Source organism: Cynocephalus volans, chromosome 5 (genome assembly GCF_027409185.1).
Source record: "Cynocephalus volans isolate mCynVol1 chromosome 5, mCynVol1.pri, whole genome shotgun sequence".
In the NCBI taxonomy this organism is placed as follows: domain Eukaryota; kingdom Metazoa; phylum Chordata; class Mammalia; order Dermoptera; family Cynocephalidae; genus Cynocephalus; species Cynocephalus volans.
In genome coordinates, this window is record NC_084464.1 from 48,556,936 (window position 1) to 48,577,648 (window position 20,713).

General features: G+C 49.2%; 2 protein-coding genes across 2 annotated transcripts in view; one reads left to right on the plus strand and one right to left on the minus strand.

Moving 5' to 3' along the window:
- CMTR1 (cap methyltransferase 1) overlaps positions 1-1,809 on the plus strand; it is a 56,881-nt gene extending 55,072 nt beyond the window's left edge. The window contains exon 24 of the mRNA XM_063096841.1: positions 349-1,809. Within this exon, the coding sequence (XP_062952911.1) occupies positions 349-481 (133 nt within the window). The 3' untranslated portion in view covers positions 482-1,809. The remainder of the gene's footprint in view (positions 1-348) is intronic.
- Positions 1,810-3,138: 1,329 nt separating this feature from the next.
- Positions 3,139-18,352, minus strand: CCDC167 (coiled-coil domain containing 167). The gene is made up of 4 exons (XM_063096842.1): positions 18,280-18,352; positions 5,349-5,443; positions 5,061-5,113; positions 3,139-3,579 (listed from the first exon to the last, which is right to left on the minus strand). Exons 1-4 carry the CDS (start codon positions 18,319-18,321, stop codon positions 3,476-3,478), a joined length of 294 nt encoding a protein of 97 aa, XP_062952912.1. The 5' UTR covers positions 18,322-18,352; the 3' UTR covers positions 3,139-3,475.
- Between the last annotated feature and the right edge of the window lie 2,361 nt (positions 18,353-20,713).

A 20,713-nucleotide genomic window follows, 5' to 3' on the forward strand; every position in this document is an offset into this window, starting at 1 on the left:
CAGCCCTTATGTATCTGTAATTAGCCACTGACACTTGTTTCTTTCACCACACTAATACTGTTGTATTAGAGAAGTACAGACAGATAAACCAGGAATCTCAGTAATTATAGGAATCCAGTTGGATGCAATTAGCAGCAGCAGCCGTCTGGGAAAAGTTGGTTCTGGGAGGCATGGAGTAGCTGGGGCCAACTGGGTATCTTTTGGCTGCCAAAAGAAGACCCCCACCACTCTTAAGAACACCCATCCCCATCTCATTGTTGCCAGTGGTGGGGTGGTGGTGTTGATCTTTTTGTCCTGCGTCACCTGGATGCAGCCCTGTGATTTCTTTCCCTTTGCCCTTCTTCCCAGCATCTGCTACTATGGCCGGCTCTTCTGGGAGTGGGGAGATGGCATCCGTGTGCACGACTCCCAGAAGCCCCAGGACCCAGAAAAGCTGTCCAAGGAAGATGTCCTCTCCTTCATCCAGATGCACAGCGCCTGAGGGCCTTGGGACACCCCACCCCTGCTGAATGCCCTGTCATTCCGAGACAGGACACTCTGTCCCTGGGGCCCACAGTTTCTTCTCCCTCTTGGAAAGAGACTGGGGAGCACTGCAGCCTGGCCATTAGGGGTGAGTGGCCTCCTCTCCATGTCCTGAAGAGCTCAGTCAGGGGCCTTCAGAGGACACTCCTTCTGGGTCACCTTCTGCCTGGGAACTGTTTCCCCTGCCAGGACTCAGCTTGAAGGAAGCTGCTCCTGTGGCAGGTTTGAGGTCAGTGCCCAGGGTACATGGGGCTGGTGGAGGACATGTCAGAGTGGCAGGGCCTTGGGCTCTGTTGTTCTCTCCTGTATCCAATAGACTCACTTTTCTGAGTTCCATGCACTGCCCTTGCTTTGCCCAGCTTTTTATTGGGCCAACTCTGAGTAGGTGGAGGCCCACTGTCGTGAGCTGGCCAGGAGCAGCTGCTGTACAAATCAAGGCTTAGTTTCTTTGAACTTGCTTGGTTTTGATCCTCAGTTGGAGAAGCGTTTGTCTCCTCCCCACACCCATCGTGGCCTTCCCTGGAGTTCTTCCCAGCCTGGAACTGACAGTCCCGCAGGCCAGGAAGGAGTGTGGGCCCCACTCCCTGACAGCACATAGGGATCCAGGTAGTGCTGTTTTTGGCACTGGGTGTGACTGCCACCCGGGGTTGTAGAGCATTCCTGGGCCTCATCCCCATTTGATCCAAATATTGGGCAGCTCAAGAAGCAGCCTTGAAGACCTGCCTTTTTCTCTCCCCCACCAGTAACTAATAGGGGTACCCCCAGGGGTTTGGGTAGCACTGGCCCTCTGGTGGTCATGTACCACCATCTGCCACAGCCACCCTGGGGTCTCGGCAGAATTCTGAGCTAGAGGTAGCTTCTTGCTACCCTTTCCCTTCCTTTGTTTTTCTTCCCCAGTAGGAGGTACAGTCTGCTTTTGTTTGTCCATATGTGGTCACTCCATTTCCTCTACCTTGATGGAGGTGGATAAGGAGAATGGAAAGCTGGGCAGTAGCTTTGGGTGGGGGAGGGCACCTGTGGTTGTTTTTAATGGGAAATACCTCTCAGAAATGTTCATGCAGGCTCCGTAGGGTCTCATCCCAGTGCCAGACTGGTTTCCATGGAGATGGGGCACTGAGGCTCCCGTGAGTTTGGAATTGACTCCACCATGGGGGTCCTTCAGCCAGCATCCAGTCCCTGCTCCCAGGCTAGCAGCAGCACTGCTGAGATGCTGTATTTCCACCCAATTCTGGGTATGTCAGTGTGTCTTGCAGAATCTTGGATCATTAAAGATAAACATATTTTTAATGCCTGTGTGGCCCTGTGCTGGGGCTGCTGCTGTTTGTCCTCAGTGCTTTGTGGTCTGGGACTGGCTTGGGTGAAACAGCTTAGGTCAGAGGTGAAGGGGAGGAAGATCTACTGAAAGAGGAGAGAAAAGAAGGTTTGTTTAATTCGAGTCTGTCCAGACTCCTGGGCCCCGGCAGGGCTCCCGGGGCTGCTGCTTGCTGCGAGAGAGGGAGCACAAAGAAGAATATAAGTAATGCGGCCCTGTTAGAAGCAAGGCCAGGAGAATGAATGAACCTACAGCCCCAGGAGGGTGGGGAGGCACCTCCCCCCCTTACATAAATCACACAGCTCACTCCATGGTGGCACTCTGACAATCCAGGATCAGTCTGTGTGACTAAAATAACAGGCGTCAGACCAATTAGTGACACTAGACTTGGGGGAGAAAGGAGGGAGAGATGGTTTTGCTGCCTCTGGCCAGCCACCATCTGAGGAGGCCAGGGCCGCTTCTGCCCGCATTGAGGGCTGCGCTTAGCAGTAGGAATGTGCAGATGCTGACTCTGCACCTCAGGCTGGTTTCTCCACCAGTTCATCACACTGGTGCTGGTTTTCCCCTAAAGCCTGCCTGCACCTTGTTGGCCTCTTTCATTGTGGCCCTGAGGATCCTGCCTTGATGTTTCACAGCCTTTGCTTCCTGGGCAACTTCTTTCCTCGTTTTTACTTATTTTAATTGGTTTCATCTCAGCCATCTTTTGTCACTCTTCTCTGTTGCTGCTGCCTCCCACCCTCCTCCCCTCCTGGCCCCCATGCTGAGTAGACTTGGGGGGTATGCTCAGGGGTGGTGGGTGACAGCTGTGTTTGCTGCTCCTGCCTCCAGCTCCCCCTCCAATCATTCCCACCCATACCACTTCTCACTGCAAAGCCCGCCTGATTTACTGGCTACTGTCACCACAAGTCTGTCTGTCATTACCATGGCTGTTGCTGCCCACTCACAGGCCTCACCAGCCCTGTGTGCCTCTAGAAGATGAATGAACTCTACACTCCCCTGGAACCTCCATATGACCACTTTTAAGTTCCCAAGTCGCCCTTTGCTGCACAGGCTGCATTTTTCTGCCATAATTACAGGACATGGCATTGACTAGAGGGCACTGACTGTTTGGTGGGGGGATGGACAGGTGGCACAGTGTCTGCTTCTCAGACCCAGCACTGTCTGAGCCTTGGAAGTGGCTCCCAGCACAGTTTTGGCTTGGAAAGTGCTTCCCGCTGTCTCATTTCCTACCTAAGCTGGGGGCTTGCCTTCACAGCTCCCGCTTCTCCTTCCCTTCTGAATTCTAAGCCAAGAGCTTTCCCTTGAACACCTCTTCTTCCTTGGATCCAGAGTGCTGCCCCTGCCATCCCCAGCTGCAGTCATACCATGACGTTTATTCAGTAGACAGCAGTAACCTGGTGTTCTTTATTGCCTCTCCCTTGGGCTGAGGGAGGAGCCAGCACCATGTCTTCTGGAGACTCAGGTCCCACAGCAGGCCACGAAGGCAGGAGGGGCTGGGCCAACAGGAGGCCGTGCTTGAACGCCTGGGCGGGGGCAGAGAAATGTCCCCAGCACCTTGGTCCTCTTGAGGCTTGAAGGGCCTACTTGGTCTTGACCAAGGAGTGAGGGGAAGCTTGTGCTGGCTGTGGAGAAATCTCAAGCTCACATGGTCCAGTAGGTGTAGACGAGGGTCAGGAGGATGAAGATGGCCACAGAGAGCAGCATGTTCTTGCGATTCTCTTGCCGAAGCAACTTTAGCTCCTTCTCTGGGAGGAAAAAGTGTGGTGGGGATGGGACAGATAGTTTAGACCCATCTACTGTTCTTGTCTGCCGCTACTTTTCCCTCTCCCTGACCCACAAATGGGTACAGACACCATGGAGGGTGGAGGTGTCCCTTTCCTTGCCTGTAAAAATGACCCTGTCCTCCTTGATCTGCCCATATCCTCACAAACTTCTGGCTGTATATCCCAGCCTGATAAGTCCCAGTGCTGCTCAATCATTTCTTTTTAAATGCAGATGAGGTTGAGGATGAAGTATGTATGTGAGGGGTCACCAAAAAAGCCACAACTGAAAGCTAAGCTAATAAGTGATGTGAGTAGATGCGTCCTCTTTCCTGCCTCAGGGTGTGCTCTATGATGCTCATCCTTCCACTTATCTCATACGGCCAACTAGAAGTTACGAGGGCAGCTGGGACCTCTTTAGGCCTCACAGCGGAGTTGGTGCCAGGTGGGAGGACACATGTTTCCTGAGTCCCTGCCCTCTGCCAGGTGCCCACCTACGAAGGAACTAGGAACGCTAAGAGGAACCAGTTTTTGCCCATTAGGCAGCTGGTCTTAATTCCAGAGGAAGTCAGTCCTGCTATTCTATAGCCACACTTGTCCTAATCATTCCCTCCATGTGACATGCATGTGGTTGGTCTTCTGTGAGGGACTGGTGAGTGGTGATGTTGCAATTGTGTGTGAAAATCGTTACACTTGAGGGGAAACTGATGTCTTACTTGTTCTTGAGCAAGGGGAAAAGAGACACCTACAGACCCAGCTCTGGGCAGGCCAGACTGAGGCCTGGGTCCAGGGTACTCCTGGCCCCACCATGTTTAGTTCCAAGTAGGGAGGGTGTGTGTGTGTGCTGCCGCTACAGTGCTGATACACACTGGTTCTTCTGGAAGGTTCCCTGCCATCAGGACTGTCCTGGGGCTGATTATTGGCCGGGCCTGCCTCCACAGGGGAAAAAAGAATAGACAAGTCTGAGGAGCCTCCTGTAGTTTTTCTCCCTGCCCTCTGGGGACAGGTAGTGCCCACCAGCCACCCTACAGCTCCTCACCCTGCCTGGGTTCTACCTGGCTCTGCCCCCGGTACCCAGAAGGTGGCAGTATTGCTCCACCCACAGAAGCCCTTCCAGGTCCAGGAAGGTTTGTCCTCCTTTACCCCCACATCCCCACTTCTGTGGCAGGGTCCCCCTTTGAGGGAGTGGAGGGATGGGTTGTGGGGAGGACAGGCTTCCAAAGTCTGGGCGGACGTGAGAGTCTCTCTGGACCTGAAGCTACATCCCTTAATCCAGGGAGCAGACAGACCCACAGACCATCTTTCTTCCACTCTCAGAACAAAGGAACAAACCTGCTTTCCCAGCTGCCTGGCCTACAGCAGGTTTCTGACACCTCCTGCTACCTGTCAGGCTCCCTGGACTGTGTGATCCCTCCCAACCCTGGTGACTGAAGGTTGGGGCTGGTAATGGAAGAGAACTTTCTTACCATAGTTGGAGGCTTTGCTCATTAGGCTGTTTTTCTCCTTCTCCAGAGACTTCCTATAAGGGAGGGAAGGAGTTTAATAGCTACAGCCCTTTCCTGCCTGAGGGGTGGCTAACACACCAGAGCAGGTTGGACAAGGTGGACAAGGGCTAAGGGCTGAGGTTGGTCTCGGGTGGGTGGGTGGGTGGTAGAGGGATCCAGACGCTCCTGACTCGGGCCTAGTTCACTTTGGGAACCCAGGACAGTTACAAGGGGCAGGAGAAGGGTGGGGTGGCTGGGTGGGAGCATTACCTGGCCTCTGGGCTCAGCTCTGTCCTGTAGAGCCTGGAATTCACGGCTTCCAGGTCTCTCCGACACTGGGACAACTTCTCCTCTAGCCCATCGATCTGAAATATATAGCAGACAGACATGGGCTGTAGAGCCTTTAACTTTCAAAACATTGGGGGTGGAGGGAGCCCCTAGGAGTCTTCTTGAACAGGTTCCTCTCCAACACCTACCCCAGGCCATTTTAATTCTTGCTGGGCAGGGCACTCAGGCAGCCTTCTCTGGAGCTTCTTTGTTTTGCTGTCCTTTACATCCATGAGGGTTCAGCTCTGAGCCGCACAAGGCAGCAGCCTGACCCCCACTGGAAATGGCCATGGGTGCCACTCAGGGTCTCACAGCTGTCCTGACCCTCTGGGCTAACATGAGTTGGGGGCAGAGAGGAGCAGCTCCTCTGTCAGCTCTGTCCCCAGTGTAACACCGAAGTTGGGCTCACAACAGGAGCAACCAGAGCCCTGAAGGCGGCAGGGCCTGCCCCACAGTTGTATCCTAGAATGCAGTGAGATGCTGTGAGAAGGCTCAGTGGCTTGCAAAGCACTGCACACATGTGAGAGCAGGAGATTAGACATCTAGGGGCCAAACAGCAGAGGTGTTTTTCTTATTGATACATTTCACCTTAATAACCTAGGAATATACATTTTTCTGTGAGAACCAATAAAAATTACTGAGTGAAAAAAAGCACAGCTCAAAAACACTTCTCTTTCTTTCTGACTTGGTTCTTATGCAAAAACATTGCCTATCATCAAGGTGGCTATAATTTGTATGGCAAAATAGCTAGGCTCCTGCAAGGTTGGTTGCCAAAGGAATGTTTTTCCACTTGTTTATAGTTTCAGAGATGTGTTCTTGGGGAATATTTGAGTTGTGGGAAAATGCTTTATAAAATCCTAGACTGGGTTGTCCAAGCCTGGGTCCTGGTGTCGTGCATTTGGCATTGAAAGTTTAATCTCCCTGTCCATCCATCTCTGTCTTAGTCTCCAGGTGTCTAATAGGCCATCTAACCTAGGCCTGCTCTGGAGCCCTGCTGACAGGAGCCTAGATTTTGGTGGATGGGAGGGTTTGAAGGGCTCTGTGTCCCTAAAGCAGCTGATTGAAATAACACCTTAGAGCCCCATGATGCTTGATTTTCCATCTCTGACTACACTCATCTACATCCCTGAGAGGGATAGCAAATATAACCTCTACTTCACAAATGGTAGAATGGGGCCCCCCAAATGGAATGGCCTGAGGAGTCAGAGTGGGACACCCCTCTCCTTATTGGTTCCAGCCAGTTCTCTGACCATTACTTTATGGAGTTCCTCCCTGCAGGGGCAGTAATCAATGACTGCAAGTAAGAGTTCCTGCCTCCCAGGCAGGCATTCTGAAGCTAGGTGTCAGGAGAGTAGCATTCAAAGTCTGAGCCTTCTGGCCCTCTCCCTGGCCAGCACCCATCTCAGCCACTTCTGGGTCAGCCACTTTTCTGCTTCCTGAGGTCTGTCTCAAATGATACACCATCACCCCATTCTTTGCAGCCCGAGCTACTGCCAACACCAGCTCTGTAAGCAGGGCCCTGTGGGAGGGAGCAACTGCAGAGATTTGAGTTAATTGCCTGGTTAATTGTGTCATTTCTCCAATGGGCACCCAAAGGGAGCGCTGTCCTGGGAAATAGCCCCAGCCAGGAGATGGGGCTGTCCCTGGGGTGGCCAGAGGCCTTCCTGGAACCTGCACAGCAGGGAAATGAACACAGAGGAGACAAGCTCAGGGAAGTGCAGCAGCAGCCTGATGCCAGAGCTTCAGGCTACTGTGCAGTCTGCCCTTCACAGCAACACTCCCCAGCACACACATGGCCCAGCACCTCAGGACCCTGAGACTTCCTGCTTCCATCCCAGGTGTAGAAACCACAATCAGGGTACCAAATCCCACACTGGGCCCCAACTAAAGCTTAATTCTTGATGCTCTGCCTCCTCCACGAGGCCTTCCCTGCTGCCCTTGACTGGAGGGGCACCACCCTCCCCCTGGCAGGCCCTCCTCTCATGAGGCTGAGCATATTCTATGCTCTTCCCCAACTCTTATCTTACCTCTAGATGGCGTAAAATGGTGGCACACAGGTTGTCTAGTCCACAGATTGGTCCATTCCCCTCTGGTGCCCATGACCTGCCTGGTCCCTGAGGATGCCTGAGTTTTCACCTCCTGTCCTAGAAGGCACAGTGGCCATCTGTTTTCTTCTTTGTGCCCATCAAAAGGCCTGGTCTGCTGCAGTCTTTGTCTTTTCAGCCAGAAAAGTGGGGTTGAGCATGGGTGGGACCAAGGGGCTGGGGACAGATGGTTTAGGTCTCATATAGCAACTGGAGTCTGAAACCCTCCCCTTGTGCCCACAGAAGCTGGAAGACAGAAGCAGCAGCAACTATACATGCACATAAATTATGTACTTTGCAGATTACCCAATGCAAGTCTCACTCCTAGGTTAGATTTCTTCCTGCTGCCGCTTGGGCCAGGCCCTGGTTTGCATGTCATTCTGGGGAGGGAGCAGGTTGGGGATTTCCATCCGTAAACACCTCTAGAAGACTACCAGTTGCCCAAACAAGTGGTAATTGCCCCAGAACAAGGCCAGGAACTTTGCTTTGGCTTTTAAGCTAAGCAAAATCTTAAAATTGAGGTTGGCAAACCACAAGTGGCCAAGCCAATGTGTCATCACGCTCTAGGCAGGGCCTGTGGAGCTGGCAGTTGGGGGCCTTTATCTGAACAAGCCTGATTTATCTGCAGTTCCACCGAATATCCCTACTTTCATTTGCCACCTTTTAATGAGGCTTAAACAGACGAACACAAATCAAGGTTTCAGGGACTCAAGTTCTAACCTCTTTCTATGAATATTTATGTCCTGCTGACAGCTCTCTCTGATTCCATTCTAAATAGCAAGTTCCCTTCTTCATGACCCAGCTGCTTGAAATGGGCTGAGTGAGGGGAGGCTGAAGCTGTTAGAAGGCTCTTCAGTAGGCCACAAACCTATCCTCTGAAGGTGACCCTGCTGGGTCCTCAGCTCGGGGCCTGGATCAGGAAGATGGCAATCATACAACCTACAGCATTTGCTGAAGCAGAAGCCGGCTCTTGAGCAGTTGTAATAATGGGTGCAGAGACTGCAGGGGACCTGGCTGCAGAAGAGATAGGAAGGAGGGTCAGAATGCTGCTTTTAGTTGTGATGGGGTCAGAAGTGGGGGCTACTGAGTGGAGCTGACCCAGCAAGATGGGAGAGAACCCAGAAAATGGACCTTGAAGGAAGTCTCTAGTTGGATTTTTGGTCAACACACAAGTACACGGATTATGCACTTTGCAGATTACCCAATGTAAGTCTGTAGTCCTTGGTTAGCTATCTCCCCTCCACCAGGCTGAAGGCAACAGAGGACAAGATAGCCAGAATCAGAAGAGAAGACATGGGGGTTAGGACCAGAATAAGGAGACAAATGTCAAGAAACTTCTAGAAGAGTAAGGGTCAGAGCTGGGCAAGCAGTTGAGAGCCCAAGTGCCAGGAAGCCTGAGATCATGGCTCCATGTTAAGTGTAGTGGTAAGGAGCACGGGCTGTAAGCAGTGCCCCAGCTCTGTCACTTACGTATAACTGGGCGAGTTCCTTACTTCTGTGCCTCAGTTGACTCATGTTAAACAAAGATAATCATGTTTCTTATCTCAAAGTTGTGAGGATGATACAAAGCAGTACAGGTAAGGTGCTTAGAACAGTGCCTTACACAGTAAGAGTTCAATATGTGTTTGCTGTCATTATCATCAGAGAATGGTTTTCAATAGATATTTGGGGAATGAAAAGAAAACAAGTTAATCTGTGGCAAGAGTGAAAGTAGGCGATAGAAGTGGGGGTGTGAGATGCAGAAGAATCTCCGTTTGTTGCTGGCTGACAACAGTGAGAGGGCAGCCCTTTCGGCTTGGATTTGGCCATTCCTCATGTCTCTGGAGGGGTTCAGCAGTGCGGGGCCTGCAGGGCAGGCCATCAGAACAGCGACACTTCCACAGGCCAGCTGCCCAGCTGGCTCAGGACATGCATATGAGAACCTCATGGTCCTGCCCAGGACCAAGCTGGGTGGGCTCTGGAGCCAGGGCCAAGTTGCACAGGCTGGGCATGGTGGAACCTGAGGATGAGGACACTAGAACAATTGTCCAAGGCAGAACAGGCTCAGGTGAGGTCTGGGAACCAGGGAGTACCTGAGGAAATGTGGAACAGCAGGTGGAGCCTGGCAGCCGGAGTTGGGGTTCACCACACCCATGACGCTAGGAGCCTGGTACCCAGCTAAGCCGGGAGCAGGCATGTGAAGCTCAGAGACTAAGGCAGAAAGAGGCCCAATCAAAGGGATCAGACCAACTCCAGTGTGAAGGGAAAGTTACACTCCCAGGTGGGATAGCGGGCCGACTGAGAGGAAGACGGTGGTGACAGTAAGATGGTGGCTAGCCCATGACTGGCTCAGGTGTTAGGACTTGCCTGGGGCTATGGTGGGCAGCACTGCTGGCTGACTGTCACGGGCAAAGCGGAGACCGCGAAGGCAGGAACCTAGATGGCACACATTCAGGCACAATGTGAGGGCAGAGAGTGTGTGCCCCTGATGTACAATAACAAAGTTAGCAAATTGTGCCTTCTGGTACCTCACAGAGACTGAGGACTTGGCAGGTATGTAACTCCTGGGCAAGAGTTCAGGGGATTGAAAGCAAGTGGGTAAGTGCACAGGGTGTCCTGATGTTCTTGATCCAGAGACCGGTAGTGGCTAAAACCTGCCCATGGAGACTGCTGGGGAGTCAGCCTAGGCAGGGGAGAAGCAGAGCATGTGGGCAGAAGGAGGGAAAAGGGAGGGAAAAAAGAGGCATGTAAGGTAGGTAACGGAGAAGGAGCATCCCTCAAGTAGAAGGGTGTTGAAGGTCCCAGGGGGGAGGCTCTGGAGATGGGGATCCAGCAAGTCTGTACTTTAACAAAAAGAACATGAGTCATGTTTCCACACAGGATGAGAACTGCTGCCTTTTGTTATCAGCATGGACAAGCGAGTCCAAGCCTGGTGGGTGGCTTCAAGCAGTGTGTAGAGGAGCAGGCTCAGTGAAGAGAATGTGAGCCCAGGGATCCTCCACAGAGGTGGGATGTCTGCTGCAGAAGAATGAGAAGATCTGAAGTCAGCCTAGCAGTTGAGGTTGGCAGAAGGTGCGCTGAGGGCTTGAGAGGTGCTGGGGATGAGGCCCTAGCCAAGTAGGCCCATCGCTCCTGTTGGCAGGTGCCAAGGGAAGAAAGGGCTTCTTCATTTCCAGCCATTAGGGCAGAACTTTTCCTATGGCCTTCCCCGAGAGCCCCTCTCTCAGATGCAGCTCTGAGCACTGTCTGCTCCTTGGCCTGCCAGTTCAGCAGTCCCAAGACAGATAAGCAATATCCCCTCTGCTGCCTGACTTGGGGAATATCACCTTATTCTCAAAGCTTTAGGGAAGTCTCCCTGGGGTCCTATATGCCATAAAACCACCGTTAAGAGAAACTGTAAAATTCATCTGAAATCCCCAGGAGGCATCTTTTCAGGAATGTGGAGCCACCCGGAATCAAAGCCCCGAATGAGTCCTCTTTAGGGGCAAGGAACCTCATGCCAGGTCACACACAGATAGCTGACCCAGCATACTGTCCAGGTCAGTCCCAAGGGGGTGCCAGCTCTGGGTCTGGCTGCTAGCAGGGGCCTCATATGGGGCTTCTATACTGCCAACAAGCACGAGACAGCACGAGCTCCGTTCGCCTAGTGAGGGTGTCTGAATAGTGCTCCCACAGAGCATCTAGACAGCCTGGGAGGTGGCTCTCTACCCGCTCCTTACCAAGCCACTGTTTAGGGCCAGACCTTCTGGGAAAGGGCAGAAGGCAACCTCAGGGCTTGGCTCTGGGCCACACATGCCACTCTGCTTTCTGGTTTAGGAAATTATTTCCTGTCTCTCTGGCCTTGCTCTCAGGAGCTCCTGGCCAGCAAATGACAGAAGTTGCTGGGAACAGGTTTGCCTCCAGGGTCAGGCAGTGGTCCTGGGGCATGCCCTGCACCTGCCTGGCCAGGTCCTTGCTGGGCACCAAGACCTTCTAATAACGAGTGTGGTGTCAGGGTCCTTGAACCGAGCTCAGTCATGGAGTCTCACATGTCTGGATGACGTAGCATGAGTCAAAGCAGCCTCCAGAAACAAAAGTCCATGCAAAATTAAACAACTGTACTATTGGACAGCCAACACCTCTGTAGTAAATACTACATGCCAGGCACTGTTTTAAGCTCTTTACACATATTAACTCACATGATGCTCACAATAACTCTATGAGGAAGATAGTGTTGTTAGTATATGCTCATTACACAGATAAAGAAACTCAGACCCACGGGGATGAAGTAACTTGTCCACGGCCACACAGGCAAAAAATGGGAGAATTAGGTGGTGCAGATCGGTGCCCTTAACTGCCACCCCACATGGAGAAAAAAGAGAAGCACCAGCTCTGAGTGGCTCCCAGCTCCTGGGCACAAACTTTACACCTTATACCCTGGGCTAGGAAGTTAGAAGGCACCTTCAGGTATGCTATCCAGTGTTTGCACCCACGCTGCAAGGACATGGCTATCCCCATTTTACAGAGGAACAAACTTCTGGGGCAGACATTTTCAACAACTTGCCCAAGGTTGTGTAACTGGGAAGTGGAAGAATTGGGGCCTGAATCTCGATATCTCTGCTTCAGAACTTATGTTCTTTCCATCATTTCAAGCTCTTTCTCTGAAATCCCTCATGAAAACATTCATGACAAAGAAGGGTTCTGTGGAACAGTCATTCCACATCCCAGTTGAAGCTCATCTAAGCTTGTTGATCTGGCTTCAACAGATTCTCTACTGTGAATAGTCTTGTACAGGGCTTTGCTTGGTCTCTGTCCATATAATAGATACTATCTGTGAGGGAAGGACCCTATTGCAATGTTTGCTTTGAGACAGAGGAGGCAGGAGCCCAGCATCTATCCTCACATTGAGCCAACTCCGGGCTTCACAGACATCCCAGGCACCCTGTCCCCTGCCAAATCACCTTAACTGTCAAAACTCCCTCCAAAATTCACACAAAACAAATCCAGTTTGGAGAGGAAAAAGGGGGCCTGATAAACCATTCTGTCCCCCATGGGTACTAAAGGCCTCCTTTTCACTTGCTAATTCACAGCCCTGAGAGTGGTGTCAGCTGTTCCATCTCTAGCCCCAGCAGCCTGGGAACTGGATTTCTGGATATCCACTCATTTTCACACATTGGGAAGCCCCAGGACATTTATTATAATGAGCAAAGAAGCCAGAGTGCTGTCCAGATGGTCTCTGGCAAAAGCACTGGGTCTTTCCATCTGGGGCCTCCAGCCAACTCAGATGGGAGTCATAGGCTTCAATTTTCCAGGTGACCATCCTCAGACCCCGAAGGACTGATTACCCTGACCCCACTTAGGAGATGTTTTTCTCACAGCTCCCCAGATCAACCGTCCTGTGAGATGTTTCTCTCCCAGGTTGAGCAGATGAAGACAGTAAGCCTTCCAGTTTTTAATCTAACAATTTTCAGGAACTGCTAGCAGAGAGAGCCAAGGGGCTTGTGACTTCTCTGGACACTCACCCCCACCCCAGGTCAGGAAGACGAGGGGCCCTGCTGACTCCCACACAAGCCGCGACCTTCTGGCTGCTGAGATGGCGATTGAGAAGCTCTGGAAGTAGAGCCACAAGTCAGTGCTTGCCTAAGGCCTGAAGCCTTCAGCTGTGCCTGGGCCAGAATGTTGTTTGGGGTTTGTTTTCTGTTCTTTCTCCCAAAATCTATTTTTTGATAAATTAGCAAAAGCTTCTTCATCGCTGAAAGGCTCAAAGCACTTTTCAAGAACTGGCATCCACACCGTGCCTTATGAATTCATTATGCTGGCAAACAGCCACTCCACACATGCTGACATCCAGCCGCGTTAGGTAATGAGGTTTTAGTCTCCTGACCCCCGTCAAGTGGAACTGAGCCAGACGCAGGCTGCCGAGAGAAATCACCTGCCCAATTGTGACCTGTCGCTTTTGCCTGGCAGCAGGTGAGGCTCATTTAATGGTCAGTGGCCCCTGAACAGTTTCCGCATATGCGAGCTGTTCTCCCAGTTTTCCCAGCCCCTGGCCAGGCGGCTCCCCAGCGGGCTGGCGTCTAACCGCCTGCTCCACTGTGGACGTAGTCTCTGACCACTGAACTACGCGACTGGGCCCAGATGTCAGGGTGGAAGGTTTAAGTGCCCCCTCCTGCCACTCAAGCCAGTTCAGCAAATATTTATTGACGGTCCACTAAGCTGCTTCTAGTCCTCCTCTCAGAAAATTGGTAGGTTCCCCTCAGCCTTGTGCACAGCCTATTCCAGAAGTGAGACTGTCTTCACCCACACTTAGTGCTTCTACCCCTCCCTGCCCTCATTGAGCTTACAGCACTGGCTGACGTTAAATTAAAAAGTGTCAAGGTTCCCCTCCTCCTGGTGCTCATCCTGGCCTAGGCCGTTTTCTCCCCTCACCCTACCACCTCTCAATTGTCAATGATCCTGCCCTCTTTTTTCTGGTAAGGATTCCAGTAAATTTTAAACAACTCCCATTAACTTTTTTTGTTTGTTTGTTTTTAGTGGCTGGCCAGTATGGGGATCCAACTCTTAGACCTTGGTAGTATAACACCACACTCTAACCACCTGAGCTAACTGGCCAGCCCAACTCCCACTAACTTTCATTCCTTACAGCAGATACTGTTGGCCAACCCAACACCAAATCCCAAACCCTCCTTCTTGCCCATCTCCATTACAGAAGTTGAAAAAGTTCAACAGATGCTTTCCCAGCCTCACTGAAGCTAAGGTTGGTAATGGCCCCCAGTTCTGGCTAATGAGATGTTCCAGAAGTCAGTGAAGAGACTCCTGGGACAGCTTATGTTTTGCTGATAAAAGGGACAAAGAGTACTGTTGTTCCATTCTCCTTCCTCCTGACTTAAGGTTGGATATTACGACTGGAGCTGTGGCAGCAACCTTGTGGCTATGAGACAGCTGAGAGAATGCAAAAACACCAGCCCTGATATAGCTGAGCTTTTGAACCAATACCAGTAGCCACCTACCTACAAATTTTTATGGGTAAAAAAGTATACTCACATTTGCTTAAGTCACAAGGTCAGTTTTCTGTAACTTATAGCCAAAACCTTTCCAGAATGATAGATTTTTGTACTAAGGACCAGATCCAACCAAGTTATTCCCTTTAAGATGTCAGCTCAAATACCATACATCTGTTAACTTAAGACCAACTGGCCGTTGAAACATCTAAAGACACCAGGTTGAATGGTTCAGCTATAAAAGAAAAGTACAATGACCAAGTAACAGCTTATTACTATCAGAGATCAAAAAAAGAAAAAAAAAAAAACCAACCAGATTTTATATCAGCCAAAATCCTCCTATCAATTTAGACTGAAGTGCAACCTTTCCCTCCTCCAACACAACATTAAAATCAGTACCAGGCCTGGTGATTTCTCATCTGAACTATAAGTTTCTCTTATTATTCCAAATAAACTCTCAGAAGCTAAAACTCACAGCCAATTTCTTCCAACTCTGAGATCTCACAAAGTGGCAAATGAGTTGGATAAAAAGGCCTCAAAAGGAACTACGAGTGGGGGAGGTGAGAAGGTGCTTTGGTTGTCCTAGAAGGTGACTGCCTGGTACAGCTGGCTGAGCCAGCCCTCAGGGTGAGTGCTGCCTGCTTGGTAATTGCTTCATTACAACAAGTGGAGACTGTTTGCAGGTGCTGAGATCACTCACTTGTGGGGGTTTTATTGCACTCGTCAGATTAACAAACATTTTTGATTAAATCACCACTTCATTGGCTCTGAGCACATGACTTTTAATAAGAGGACAATATCTACTGCTACAATCATCAGTGCACATTCAACACTCAGACCCGCTGGGGGCAACAGAGGAGCAAGATGGAGAGACAGCCAGATGCCAGGCTTTTTCTAGAGCACACAGTTACAGATCTTAAATCTTCGAATATCCAAACAAAAAGCAGCCTTAAAGACCAAGATGGCAAATATAAATATCTACAGAGGTATCCAGAGGGAAAATGAGCAAATCTACCCCAGTATAAGACACAATGCACATCCCACCACGTTAAAAACACTTTTAAAATCTGTCAGTCAGAGAAAAGATTTGGACCACAGTGAGTTTGTAACCCCTGGTGAAGTTCAAGTCCTTCATGTTACAGATGATGAAATGAAAGCCTGAACAAGGGGGTTGACTTAGCCATGGTGGAAGGATGCAAAAGAACTACAAAGGCTACTAATAAGAGACACCGTTTATTGATTAGCCATCCTGCGCCAGGCACATGCTAGGCACTTTACACATATTGTCTCATTTAATCCTCACAACCACGCTGTAGGGTGAGGTGCAACCTGTGGTGGAGACTGCAGGCTGTCCTCTAAAACACGCTGGCCTCTTGTTCCATAGTAATCAAGCTGTAGCTGGGCCTGTGGCCACCTGGCTGATGAACGCATGTCCCAGCCCCCCAAGCAGTTAAGTGGGGCCAAGCATCTTAATTCTTATCAATGGAAAGTGGGCCATTTGGGCCCAGGATCCTTCACACAGTGGGTGTGCTTCCTCCACTCTCTCTGTTTCCCCACTAGTAGCCACAATGGGGTGTGTCCTGGTTTCACTGATAAGGTGGTAAGGTCCTGGAAGATGGCAGAGCCACAAGATGGCGGGAATCTGGCAAACCACCAGTCCTGGTACTCTAGACCAGGGACTGGCAAACTATGGCCTGTGAGACACAGTCTACCACCTGTTTTGTAAAAGGTTTTATTGGATACTGCCACACCCACTCATTTACATATTGCCTACAGCTACTTTTGTGTTATGATAGTCTATCTGAGTAGTTGGTTCTCCTTATTCATGGTAGTTATGTTCTAGAAAGATGATACCAAGAGTGAATTAACAAATACTGAACCAAGTTAGGTTCCTGTGAGCCTCTAGTCAACGTTTTCATCACAGATCCATACAAATCTTGTTTTATGTGTGTTTATGTTTAAAGAGACCTTATTTATGTTGTTGATTCATTGACATCGAACTCAAGGCCAACAGAATATTACAGTGCTGAGTTGTATCATGCCTAAGCAAAGTTTATCTATGAAATCTATTTTCTCTGTAAGGCACATCGCAGCCTTCTTGCACTTTAGGAACACTAACAGCACATCAGCACTATGCTTGGGACCACTTTAAACAGCGAAATTACCAATAAAAAGCTCAAAAATGCAAAAACGTGGCACTAAGTAGGCCACAAAAAGGACACTTGTTTACAGTATGACACCTCAAACAAGAAGGCAAAGAATCTCGTTTGACCGTAGCTGGGAAGGTGGACTTCAGGTGACTCAAATTTTTTCCCACTGCTTTGCATTTTCCCGTGAATGACTGCAAAAGTGCTGTATTGATTTTGGGGTTACAAATACATTTTAGCCAGTAGGCAAATTCACAAATGTGGAATCCATGAATAATGAGGATCCACTGTAGTTGCAACAGACCTTATAGCCCACAGAGCCTAAAATATTTACTATCTGATCCTTTACAGACCTCCACTGACCCCTGCTATAGCCTGTTAGAAAAAAACCCAAACTTTGTTCCTAAAGCCACTGATTGTGCCCTAAAACGGGCTATAAAGTCAATACTCTTCCCACTACAGAATGCCATCTCATTTCACCATTCATAAACTATTCTCTTTTAGGAGATTCACATTTCCATCGATCTTTTTTCCTACTAAGTAAGCCAATATTTCTCAAGGGGTACTACTAAAACCACTTGCATCAGCATGGGTGTGTGTGGCTTGTTAAAAATGCACACCCAAGTCCTACTGAATTACTCAGGATGGGGGCAGGGTTCAGCTCTCCCATTTTTTTTTTTTTTATTGTTCATTCTTTTGTTTTTAATTGACACATAATAATTGCTGACTCAGCATTTTTAACAAGCTGTATAAGTGATTCAATGCACTCTTAAGTTTGAGAATCACTGAACGAGGTAGTAAGCCATAAGAAGGCTACTACTGCCTTGTACCTCTCTTGCAGCGTCTGGGAGGATGCTCTAAGGAAACTGAAACGGGGGAAACAAGACGCACTTCCAGGAAGACCACCTAGGCTTGATTCTCAGCTCCACCTCCTCCACCACTTCACCCTGGGTTCTACTCGAAACCTGTTTCCTCATCTGTACAAATCTCACAGGCCTGCAGTGAGGATTAACAGCATGCAAGTGAAAGTAGCATATAGTAGTCACTCCATATGTGTCAGTTTTCATTCTCTTCCATATGCAGTAAATTATTTTGAAGTTCTTCAGTAACATCACCAATTCCAGCATTCTCTTTACGCATTCCCAAAGGTTCCCAAAGTAATTTTTCAAGCTACAAGTTTTGGTACCGTAGAGGAAAAACTTCTCATCTTGGGATATTTAAGCCACTAGTAATATACTAAACAGTACGAGCTCCCCCGCCTTTGCGTCATAGCCCTTTGGGAATTCCCCTTATCTACAGGTCCCTCCTCCTCTGGGGTCCCCTTCACCTCCACTTCCATGTCTCTCCTCAGGTCTTCCTCACTTCCATGTCCCCTCACTTCTGTGCTCTGTTTTATTTGGGACTTCCCTTCACCTCCACGTCTCTTCCTCTCTGGAGGTCTCCTCGCCTCCAGTTCCCCCGTCGGGTGCCCGCCTCGGGGCTCCCTAACCTCCAGGGTCCCCGTCGTGCCCTCTCGCCTCCAAGTACCTCTCGGGCCCTCTCACTGCTTGCGTTCCTCTCCCAAATCCGCGTCGACCTCCCTTCCTCCCTTGGACCCCTCCTCCAACCTACAGCCGTTGCCGACCCATTACCCCGCGACCGGAAGAAGGCAACTGATGTTGTAACCCAATCCTTCTCCCCTCACCTCTAAAGCGACGCCCAGATTCTCCCGCTTCTTTTTAGTCATGTTACTTGCCGGGATCCCCTAGTCGTTACTGGACGCGCCCACCGAGTCGCACCACGCCTGCGCAAGTCTTTGTAGTTCTCCCTCATTGGCAGCCAAAGCAGCCAGAGGTGGGACTACCGTGGCCGCCATCTTGATGAGGGGCACGGCTCCTTTGAGCGGCCATGTTTATTAGGGGCAACCTTTAGTTTGAGGCCTCAGCCTAGGGGCGGGGGAGGGTAAGTGGCTGGGGGAGGAACAGCGGCCTCCAGGAGGTGGAGCCGCCCCTTTTCTTCACATTTCAAAGCTGGTTCTCATCACTGAGATCCTTTTAAAAACCCCATCCTCTCCTTCTGTGCTCTTCATCCACCAGTCACCACCCCTCCCAGTTTTAGGTCGAAAACCCACCCCTTTCCGTTCAAATTCTGTCCATTCTTCAAGGCTCAACTTGGAACCCTGCTCCTTTGGGAAGCTCCTATCTTGAGCCCCTTGGCTCTTTGGGATCTGATAATGGCCTTCTTTTGTTATTCCTCCTTTTTTGCCTTGTGTTCTTACTCATTTTTCTTGTTTTATTGTAAGAACAGCCTACAAACATACAGAGAACTTATAAATGAGAAGCAGCATCCTCTAGGCTACCAACCTTCCTATCTTTGTTTCTGTGCATTCCCTTCCAGGCTTGGTCTCACACATAGTATTTTATACAGACATCCCTATCTTACGATAGTCCAACTTATGATTTTTTGGCTTTATCGTTTGGTGTGAAAGCAATATACTTTCAACAGAAACCGTACTTCAAGTACCCACACAACCATTCTGTTTTTCACTTTCAGTGCAATATTTAATCAATTACATGAGCTATTCAATACTTTATTATAAAATAGACTTTGTATTCGATAATTTTGGCCAAATGTAGGCAAATGTTAGTGTCTTGAGCATGTTTAAGGTAGGCTAGGTGAAGCTATGATGTTTGTTAGGTTAGATGTATTAAATGCATTTTTGACTTACAATATTTTCAACTACGATGGGTTTATCAGGACATAACTTCTTTGGAAGTTGAAGAGTATCTGTACTGTTGTAATCCTATCGTATAGTACACTGTAGACCTCTGGTCTTTGAAATGTTTTGACTGTGATCCCACGATAAAAACACATATTTTATAACATGGCCCAGTTACCCATATAACCGGAACCAAAGTTTCATAGTAAGTACCTTTACCACCTGTGATGCACTCTAATATTTTCTATTCTGGCCTATTTGGTTTAAAAAAAAAAAAAAGTAGGTGATGGGAGACTCATTAAGTTTATTTTATGACCTGTTATTGGAGCACGAACTGGAATTTGAAAAACACTGTCATAGACATTTTTCCATGTCTTTTGCGATGGCTGCCTGTACCACCAAGTAAATACATCCCATTCTTGTATTAAGCATTATTTTATTCGATAGTACCTCCAAATACTGCTAAAGCAAACATGTTTTTGCATGTAGCTCTGTCCTTCTGGATTCTTTCTTTAAGATAAATTCACAGAAGTAAAATTACTGGTTCGAAGATTTTGAGAGTCGAAGCTCCTTATTTTCTGATCAGTTATCTCTGTGTTGGAGCCTGTGTTTCTCTGTGTGAATAATAACTGCAACTCAATGTTTGGGGGAAACAATATTTTGAGATCTGTGTTCTCTTCTTGATAGAGTCATTGAATGATGGAGCTGGAAGGGACCTGAGATATCATCTCACCTGGCTGCCTAACTAAGGCCCACAGAGTGAAAATGTAGTAAATTCTGTCTGAACAGGAAGCAGGCTGTTGAGCTGTTGTTTAGTGGAGTTCTCAGCTTAACACCCAGCACAGAAAAAACTTACTCAAGAACATTGTCCATCAACTGTCAATCAACCACATTTATTGTCAGAACACTCTTCACAGCATTGATTCTGATCCCAGAAAAAACAGACTCTGTGTTTCCCATTTTCACAGGCCCCGGCTCAGAGGAGGTGGGAAGAGGAGGAAAAACACTGTGTTCTTTTAGAAGTGGCTCCTTCTGCATTTGTCTGGCACCAAGAAAAGCCACACAGATCTGGGTGCACCTCATGTTGGTCCCTTATCTCTTTCTCCCATTCCCCGGTGAAATGATGGTCAAACTGTCATCTTTCTCCCTGAAGAGCCTCATATTTTCCCAATTAAACCTTGTCCCACGGGTCTGACAATGGGACAAAATACTTGAAATGGGGATGGGGTGAGAGCCTGTGTGGGTTGTAGTAAAGTGGGAACTGATTTTAGAGTTAGACCAACCTGGCTTCTAATCCCAGCTCTGCCACTTAGCCGTGGTGTGATGTGGGGCAAGATACCTCAGCCCACTGAGCCTCAGCTTCCACATCTGTAAAACAATCACATCATGCCAGGCTGGTAGGGTCATTGTGAGAATTATG

Excerpts from the sequence above, each read along its gene's own strand:
- CCDC167 (XM_063096842.1), bottom strand. The coding sequence starts at position 18,321 with ATGACTAAAAAGAAGCGGGAGAATCTGGGCGTCGCTTTAGAG. Across the intron at positions 5,444-18,279 it reads ATCTGGGCGTCGCTTTAGAG|ATCGATGGGCTAGAGGAGAA; the intron begins GTGAGGGGAGAA and ends TATATATTTCAG. Across the intron at positions 3,580-5,060 it reads GAGCAAAGCCTCCAACTATG|AGAAGGAGCTAAAGTTGCTT; the intron begins GTAAGAAAGTTC and ends TTTTCCTCCCAG.